Source organism: Anopheles aquasalis, chromosome 2 (genome assembly GCF_943734665.1).
Source record: "Anopheles aquasalis chromosome 2, idAnoAquaMG_Q_19, whole genome shotgun sequence".
Lineage (NCBI taxonomy): Eukaryota > Metazoa > Arthropoda > Insecta > Diptera > Culicidae > Anopheles > Anopheles aquasalis.
The window spans coordinates 87,535,647-87,545,646 of NC_064877.1; the positions used below are offsets into that span (position 1 = coordinate 87,535,647).

At 49.1% G+C, this 10,000-nt stretch overlaps 1 protein-coding gene across 1 annotated transcript in view; it reads right to left on the reverse strand.

Annotated features, from left to right (window-relative positions):
* Positions 1 to 10,000, reverse strand: part of LOC126572671 (transcriptional regulator ovo) — a 43,116-nt gene that overhangs the window by 449 nt on the left and 32,667 nt on the right. Inside the window, exon 9 of the mRNA XM_050232170.1 lies at positions 1 to 876. This exon is cut by the window's left edge and continues 449 nt beyond it. Coding sequence (XP_050088127.1) covers positions 683 to 876 — 194 coding nt within the window. The 3' untranslated portion in view covers positions 1 to 682. The remainder of the gene's footprint in view (positions 877 to 10,000) is intronic.

The window sequence follows — 10,000 nt, forward strand, 5'->3', positions numbered from 1 at the left end:
TTTGTCCTTTGTATTTCCGTTAATTACTTCCTCGATTACTAGCGCTCTACCCCCCGCCGAGCGTAATCAATTTTAAAACAAAATTCAAAAATGGAAAAACGAAACTTCAGCCGAGGTGCATCCCTTCCAAACATTCATAACATACGCCACGCCTTACTTCGTCTTCTTCTCTGTTTTTGATAAGGAACTGAAACTAAGTGTTGTGACTGTGACTAACTAACGAAAATGGCGACGCCGCGGGTTTCTTTTGTCCTAAATCTGTTACTGTCCGTCGCTGATTTCCCTTTCACAACTCGATCTTCTCGTATAGCTGGTACATTTACAGATTTTTACACATCAACACAACACAAAGGACACCGAGAGACACACGCAGACGAGAAACAGGAAACGGAAAAGGCAATTCGGGAGTCGGCAAAGGACCGTAAGTTCACTGTTTAGACCGTACCGTCGATCAATCGATGACGATGAATTCACCTCCATCACCAGCACCAGCAACAGTAGCAGAACCTCCCGATAGTCTAGTCGGAGAAGATATCGAGGAACTGGGTGACTGGGAATGCTGGGAGTGATGATCGCCACAGGACGATTCGCCCGCGAAGGGAAGAAGGGAATCCCGCCGTGGACTGGCGTTCGATGGTGAGGGAAGTACGGCCGTCATGGTGAACTCCGGCCGGGCCTTGGGTTAGTTGACCATCGTGCGGATCTCCGTGTGCTGCGTCTCCTTGTGGCGCCGCAGGTCCACCTTCCGCTGGAACGCCTTGTGGCACAGTTCGCACTGGAACGGTTTGTAACCGGTGTGTTTGCGCGAGTGCGTTATCAGGTTCGAGCTCTGGCTGAACGCCTTACCGCACACCTGACACTTGTGTGGCTTCTCACCTGCGAACGAGATGGAAAATGTGGAAAAAATCTATTAGAATTTGAAGTCTACTAAGAACAATTGATAATATCAAGTGACAAAACTTCTAATCTCGATAAAAGTGTCTTCTAAAGTAATGCAAAACCTCGTCTTAAGGTTAATTCAGTGACGGATTGATGAATGATCAAACCGGGTTCGTCGCTTAAAGTCTTTTGATTCGCTCCAAAAACGGTTCATTTTTAACGATTTGTTTTTTGAAAATTTTCTACCTTTATATGCTTTTAGCAAATGCAATAATAAACTAGAACTTTTTAAGAATATTTGTTCGTTTTTTGGCGACGATTTATTAAAAACCTCATCCATGGCAAATGCTTCAAAATAGCGAACTGCCTAAAGTCATGCATGAAGCATCGTTTTTCAAAAATCCATATCTTCTTCAGTTTTTCTTCAATTGATCCAAAACTTTTACACAATACTCTTGAAATGATCAGCATTCACGAAAAAATGTTAAAAAAATGTGTCACAAAAACAATGAAATTCAGAAGCCCGCTTTAAAAATTTCGAACGGAAGTGCTTCAAGTTTAATCGACTGCAACATCCACACAGATTCAAATAATACACTTTCAACGAAATGAGGTTCTCGCACCTGGCAGGATATTTTACCCCGAAAGGGAGAGATGCTTATCGTTCCATTACGCGAAACGAACCACGTGAACGTTGTCGGTATCGTCGATGAAATCCCCTCACTTTTTGAAACTCCAGCAACCAAACAAGCACACAAGCACTCGCTGGCATGTGGAAAGGAAACATTTGCGAAACGATTGCGTTTCCGGTTCCAGCCGTAGCGAGACGCTGCTCCCATTAGATTCAACTGGAAATATTAGATTTTGGGCAATTGAAGCGAACGGAATCGGATGCCCTTTTACTTCCAGCTCTGATTGCGTGGTGCCTGACCGGGGAAGCTCCCTTTAACCTTGAAGATGTAAGGTGTATCGAGGTGAATGGCTCAGTGGGAGGTAGTAGTTCCATTTAGTTCCTTCCGTAAAATGGCGCTCACATTCTTGGAGACGATTTGAGAAGGTCGACGGTCTTGGAGCATTTAGAACGACTTCCGTAAAGATTCTACAGACAACTGAAGGATCACGGGTGGTGTGGTCGATGGCAAGAATCATTAAAACATAACTTTAAAACCCCCCTGCTGGTGGAGTCAGATTTTGGCCTGCGAAGATGGGCAAGATTGTCCATCGCGAACACCATCATAAAGTCGTAAAGCAGCTGCCAGACGAGAGCTGGCATGCATCTTTATGGGTGTCTGTTTTGCAAGATTTCAGGTTTTGTGGCCTGCGTTCCCGGGGGCCGACGACCAAACGACCAGCTGAGGTTTGCTTTATGATCCTCGCCCCTTCAGCCTCCCATTATTCGCGCTCCGCATCCGTCATTAATGGTCGTCGACGCCCAGACACACCGAGTAGCGGTACTTTGATCGAGGAAGGTGGGCCAGGGGGTGTAATGGAGCTCGCGCTCGGGATGTTAAAATGCTGTTGGCCAAAAATCTTAAATCTCTTCTCACGGGTCGGTCCTCGTTAAGCGTGAAAAATGAAAAAAAACCCTAAAAAAACGCACTTTTCAAGTCAAAAACCTTCAACTCTGGAGGTCCGGGGGGAAGTTTAGATTCCTGTGGGGCCGGTCATAAAAGTGGAAAAGTGCCGGAGCTTCTGTCTGTTGCTGGGAGCGTGATTTGGGAAGGATTCGGTCATCAACCAACTTCTGGTGCGACCTTGGTCCTGGCGTTTTGAAGCCGCATATTTCGCAGAAATTAGAGCGTTGGTCCCTCCTTTTTATGGCACTAAACATATCGCAGGGTGGTCACCAGAAAAAAGGGACAGAAATCCTTCAAATGAACATTTGGGAATCGATCAAGGGAAGATCATTAAGTTGGGACGATTGCTCCGGATCTACCACCGCTTGGGTTGTGTTTTACCGATTTTCAAAAACCAATCTCGCGCCTTTTGTGATGCTTCTGTGCTGCGCGAAGGTAGCAAACGGTAGCTGCTCCGCAAAGGAACCGCATATGTTATGGGTTTTACGAGATGAGATAATGATGCCTCTCGCACTTCTCGCAGCGAGCAAAAACCTCACGCGGAACACATTCCCTCGGCATTGGCCCTTTCCAGGGATGGCCCTGAAAAGGAAGAGGATGCTCTCGGATGTGCGGTTGGTGCGCGACTCACCGCGGTACCCATTTATGTGTTTCCTGGTGCTGCTGCCTGGCGGTATCTGGTATCGCGTTTCAAATCCAATTCACCGACCAACCGAGACCGACACCACGCTCTGTATGTGTGTACGTATGTGTGTGTCGCAGGGTTGTAGCCGCTGGTAATGGACGTCTGGTGGAAATCCCGTCTGGTTAATTTGTAACAAAACCGCGAAACCATTTGTAACATTAAACCCCCTTTTGCGCTCAAATCTCTCGTTCCAGTGTGTGTGGTCATGTGTATGTGTGCCCGTATGTGTGTATGAGACAGCCACATCCAAGGATGAAGCACCGCGCGATGACGACATGACGGAAGTGGAAAAGCAAATGAGATTACACTTGTTTCGAACGATTAAAAGCTTTCCCTTTACCAGCACCTCCCTGGCGTTGGCCACATTGCCACTAAGGATGTGCTCTTGTTTTTGATATTTTTGTCCTTCCACCACCCTCTGGCATCACACCCCATTGCCAATTCGTCGACAAAACATCTCAAATCCTCTCTAAACCGTCAGGAAGGAACAGACTGGAACTGCGGCATATGAACAAGCACTGCGCCAGTCCACGCCATGCCGTGTTGTTGTTGTTGTTCCACCAGACTGTGTGGCCAGAGTGTGGGGTGCGCTGGGTGCGAGAGAATATTCTTAAAACAACACCGGGGGTGCGTCAATCAAAAACACACCAGAGCACCAACACAACCCGGTCTCCCGGTTCGCTCAATAGTTCTGATTCAATTATCACCTCAACTCGTGCAGACCGTGGTGTGTTCAGCAGCAGGATCGGATTCGGATTTGGCTGGCCGCAATCCACCCGGATTAGCGCCGTCGGGAACTCACGCCACGCCGGGGCCACATTACAACATCAAACGCAACATTCAAATCCCATGATCAGCGAGCCCCCCGGGGGCGACATGATGTGGCCTCGAGGCGCAACGTAACTGACCATCGAATGGCGTTCTCTGTGCTCGGTTGCAGCATGATTTGCAGCATAAATTTGAAACCACCCAAAGCCCCCGGGTTGTGGGCCAGGAATTTAGAGAAATCGAAATCGAGAGCAATCAACACGTTGATTTATAAAACGGGCAGCAGCAGCACACTATTTGCAATCAATTAAAGTTGGAACCCATACTCTTAGCATGGGGCTTAGGCTTTTGCAACTAATCACTGTGGGGGAGGCCACTACATCACCTCAACCGGTGGGAAGCAATCAACGTCACACAATGATTTATGTGATTTATAATGAAATACTTAGCAGTCATTAATAACTGATCAGCGCACACCGGCCTTTTCTGCATTAAATCGAGACAATCGGTTCGGTTCTCCCCCATTCGGTCGGTGCCGAGGACACAATCGGTTGCGAGCCGGTCACGGGGATGACTTGCGTCCTTTCGAGCGCCGGTTGAATGATACCGAAGGATTAGTGAGGATTAGAGAGGAGTCTCATTGATTCTCGATTCTTGAGCTCAATGGGAGTGAACAGTCGCTCTATTAAATAGTTTGAGCTATTTGAAGACGCTTCTGAATGAAGGGAAAATGGGACCTGAGATGTCTAATATTGTCTCTATGGAAGGGGCAAGAGGGCTTGGCGTCTGCAGTGAGGAGTCTTATCTCTAATTAATATTGAATTATGTAAAGCAATTATTCTTATGGGATTTACTCAATGCTTCTTTTAATAAAAAGGATATATTTCTCCGTTTGATTGTTATTTAAGCATTATTAACTTCTCCATGTCTACTAGGATTGTTTGATAAAAAAAACAGAGAGTTTTCTATTCCTACATAACCTTAATTGCTGTTTCATTACTTAGTTTTCAAGAAGTTAGTTAAAAGGGTTTATAGATTAAACTCTACTCAGATAATAAACACGAAAATCAATTTAATAAACTCTGCTAGCGATGCAGCCCTATCCTTGCGAGCATCTACTGAACTGTAACTAATGGTCTATGTACCACACGATTCCTTCCTACCGATCACATAATCTGCATCGAAATCTGTCGTTTGCTTCGAATATGTACCGAAGGAGAACATCCTATGTATCAGCCAGAGGGAAGCTGCTAGTGCTGCTGCTGCTACACGAACACAACGTTACGCGCAAGGACACCAACATCCTCTGCTGGCGATCCGGAGACTCCTTCGCTACTGGCTACGCGTAGCCCCAGCATTGGGAAACAAACGGGCCGCTTTCCATGTGGGCGTCACGATGCCAAATCACGGCCAGCCAATGAAAAATTTATCCCGAAAGCACGGAAGGAGGTTTTCCACCACCCCTCGGGCCGTATAATCGGATTTTCCCGGGGCCGGGAACGGTTCGGTTCCTCTCCCGCGCGGTTCGCTCTCGGCCACCTCCGATCAGCCGAACGCCTTTTGTTTGATTTTAATATTCCGACCAATATTCCTGTCTCGGTGTGCCGGTCTCGCCTCATTTTCCGCCATCCAGTCATCCTTGTCGTACGCCAGCAACCAAAATGGGAGCGTTGGTTGGAATTGAATTATCATTTCGTCTCTCTCGCGCACTCTGTGGCATGGAAAAGCATCCTCCATTCCATTTCCTCGGAGTTGTGCCGCGTTGCCAAAAGTTTTCGCTGCTTCCGGGCGCCCGCCGGCTGCCATTTTTATGCTCGCAAAAATCTGCCAGATTTTCCGACTTTTCCCGAGCCCAGCATTCGATCCCCTTTTCTTCCTTCCCTTCTTCATGGCAGACGGTATGCTGTCTCTATTACGGTCATTGCTGCTTCAGAATTTTCGTCCATTTTCCGTCTCCGTCCAAAGAAAAACACAAATATTTCCCCCCCGGCCGGAAAATGGGGCTAGCGCACAGGCTACTTCGTTCTCTCTCTTGCAGCGTCCCATTACACATTTCATTGTGATTTTCGTTTTACTTTCCACGCCACTCCACCGACAGCGGAGCGCTGAATCTCCGGAGAAAGGTTCGCGGATCGCGCCGTAATCATCATCATAACGATAACGATATGGTAATGGCCGTGGCCGTGCAGTGCGAGCGAGTGAAAGGGATGCAAAATGTGCTCCTTTGTCGCCAATCCCATCCGGGGCCAGGGCTCCATAAAAGCTGGCTGGCAGCAAATATGGCGACAATGGCTATGAAAATCTTAATTTCCACATTTTTATTCCCTCTCTTTCTCTTTCTCTCTCTTAGTCTTTCTTCTCTCACAGCACAGTGGTGTGTCTCTGACCGACCTGCGACTCGATTGTCGCAGCATCTGTGTCCGGGGGATGGGTCCGGGGGCTGCAGATAAAATCCGGTTTTATGATGCGATCCGCGCCGTCCATGCCAGGGGACACTTTGCATGCTCGAGCATTCTGGGAGCACAACGACACTTTTATGATTCGCTTTTGTTTCGCTTTAAAAGGTTTATGGCGCGCTGAATGATTAAGCTTCGCCTCCCCCGGCCACAGCAATTGGTGGCCTGCTGCTGCTGCTTGAGATGCTGATGCTCCCAATGCTGCTGCAGGACATTTTTAGAGGTTGTCGGATTTCGGTAAAGATTTTGGACGAAAGTATTTTTATGACCCACGTTGGTTCCTGCCATTCCGGAGCATCAAGAAGAAGCCAACAGAACCAGGTTTAAATATTTATCACACTCGCTGGAAGCTCGAACCACGTTGGAGTCCTTTAAAACAATTTCCATAAAGCTGTTCCTCTTCGCTTTCGCTGTCCATCTGTTTGTTTTTTTTTCTCTCTCTCTCTCTCATTCGTCACCTTAAAGCTTCGTGATTTTCCACTTCAATCGTTACATAAATGACCAGTCGGCAATGGTTTCGCACCTCAAAATCTCGTCCACAAAAACGCCGAACGGTCGCGCACCACTGCAAGGAGGGCCACCGATCGTGGTCGTAAAAAAAGGGGTCCACCTTCAGCGCCTCACGCACACGATCCATCTTTTGGAGGCCGGGAAAAATCCATTTTCATCGGAAATCATCCGGAGACGACCTAAATCTGGCTCTTGCTCTCGCTCTCCGGCGTCGGGGGCGATGATGGGCCCTGGCCTCGGCTGTGGCCCCTTTCTGTGATTGTGCGCTGGCCCCCAGCACGCGCCTGTGTCTGTGTCGGTGTGTGGTTCTGATTTTGTCTCACGTTTTAGTGCCGCTCACTGACACCCGGTCCTTCGTCCCCTGACCACCACCACCATGCATTACTCCAATGCTCTCCAAACGCTGGTCCTGAGTTGGGGCTTTATTGATTTTTTCATTTAACGGCCAGAACGACGAAGGCCGCCCTGGTTTCCACCATCAAGGACCAACCAATCTGTCCGTCCATCTGTCCATCGTTTTCCCCCCGAACTCTCTCACTTTCCCTCTTATCCTTCCCTCTGCAGAGGGAAGTTCGAATCTGGTGCCTCATTGCCCGGATTAGTGTCGACGACGAATGGTGCTGCTCCACCAAAAAAAAAAAAAAAGACACCAAAATGTGCACGATGGTGGTGCTCAAGATAAACGAGGCGGACCCGTCTGTGCTAGATAACCATTACCTCCACCGAAAGAGCAGCAAAAGCAGCTCTGGCTGGTACGATGAGGACGAGATTCATGAATCAACTCCGGTCGCCGCCGGTCGTTAGCTGGCATGTGTGCCGGCAGCCAGACAGGCCAAAATCACCTCCCCATCCCCCCTTTTTACTCCCTTTCGTTGACCTTTTTCTTTTCTTTTTTGGTCGGTGCGAAATGGCCGAGAAGCGCCGTAACTGCTACACGTTTGGCTATAAATATAAAATCTGTGGAAAAAATCCTGTATATTTTATCACACATACCGCCACCGTGTGTGTCAGTGTGTGTGTGCCATGGGGGTGGTGGGTGGTGGAAAGGACGAAAAGCTCAATCTCGAAACCTAACTCCGTGCCGGGCGCTCGAGCAGCGAGCTAGCGAGGTGGAAAATGATGCTGCTACAACTACCACCAACGATTGTGCGCAGCAGCGAGAAAGAGACACAAAACAGAGAGAGAGGGTGAGCGAGAGGGAGAAAAGGGGGTGCTCCACGGTTCGAGTAGTTTTATGTGGAGCCGAAACCATTATCATCAGTTTCATTTGTCCGGGATTCATGCGGCGGCGGGATTGAATCTCTTTCGCTTGGCTGACTTTAATGATGGTCGTGCTGCCTCCAGGGCAAGAGCGAGAGAGAAAGAGAGAGAGAGGGGAAATAAATAACAAGAAAATGGGGTAGCGCTCTGGGGGTGGAAGATGATCGCGAGTAAGAAAGAGAAACCAGACTCTTGTACATAAGTGAATTGAAGCTCACGAGCCGCCCCCGTGACTCAACATCCCAAATTGAATCTCGTATTCCGCGCGCGCCATTCGCACACAAAAGGCACCGAACGACGACGACGACGACGACGAGATTGCTTCTTCAATCCTAGCAACCCACCACATACGGAGCCGCGAGGCCGCCTTAGATGGGATCGGATTGTGTCAGTTTCTGTGGAGCCTAGGTCCCAGAGAGAAAAAAGAGAAAAATGAAACTCCAATACGTGGAAATGCGAAAGAAAAGCTTTTCCGCGTCGTCCACCATTCTGGCAGCAATCTGGCGCGACGCAGCAGCAGCGCAATCTGATCCGGGGAGCGACCAACCACCCTTACCCCAACGGTTGACGTGTTATCACCCAAGGTTAGCGCCAAGGGAAATGCTCGAGTATCATCGATAGACAGAGAGAGAAAAATAAATAGAGAGAGAGAGGAAGGGAGTGAATAAAAATGGCAGACACACCGACGAAGAGAGAGAGAGAGAGATACTGCGATGCGCAGGATAACGGGGGCCGCAGGAGCTCCCGCGTCGCGTCGCAAATGGCCGAAACCGAGGCCAACCAAAGGGAAGACCGAAGCTGAACTCTCGGTCGAGAATCAGAGCACATTTTATGTGCGCATCCGAGCACGTGTGTTCGTGCGATAGCACACCCCCCCCCCCCCCCTTTCCGGTTCATCGGCACCCGTCCCCGCGGCTGGAAGGGGTTCCGATCGAAGGGGATGATGATGATGATGATGGCGGTGGCCTCATCGCTATCTCTCGCGCTCTCTCTTTCTCTCTCTTCTGGTGATTCCTGATAACACACATACAGCGGTGAGGGTTGTATGAGATTGAATCCTGATGGTGGTGTCGGTGTGTGGGTGTGTGTCTGCTCCGGAATGATATCATCATCATCGTCAGCATCATCGGGACATTGACGACCACCATCACACTCGCAACGAGCGCGCGCAATCATTAAAGCGATGCTGCCGCTTTCGTGTTCGCTCCCTTATCACTTCCGTTGCTTCCGAAGGCTTTGTTTTTTTTGCTTCTTTTTCTTCCCTCCGTTATGTACGCCTCGGTGGCACCTCACAGGACCTTATGGCCTTCCGTGGAGAAGGCTTCTGAATCTCTTCATATGGCGTATGCCGTGGTTTGTTGCGTTGTTTGCTTTTCATTCGGTGCGACGCCGATGGTGGCCACGCTCTACATAGTGGTCGACCGGAAGTGAGTGGGAACAACGGGTAGGCGGAGGGTGGCGTCTCCATTAGACCAAAAATCCGACCCCAGCCAAAAAAAAAATAGGAAGGAAAATCTCTTTCGTACATAACGTTCGGTGCTGATTTCGGAAGGCGAACGAGAACGAGAACGAGCGAGAGCGCGCGCGCGCGCGCACCCCAAAACGGAAATGGGATTTTTGGCGGGCAATGGAGCCATTTTGTTGCCCCGCTCCTAGATTTTTTTTCGGGCGGAAGGGGGGAGTGAGTGGATTTTTTCCTCCCTTCCCTCGACCTGGGAATGTTGATTTTCCGCATCGCGCGCCAGGCTTTTGTTTTGTTTTCCATTTTAGTGCGCGCTGCCAGGCCGGGTTGGCGCTCCTGGCGATCCTCAGAGATTGAGCACAATCCAATAAGCAATCCGCGTTCACACGCGCACACTGGCACA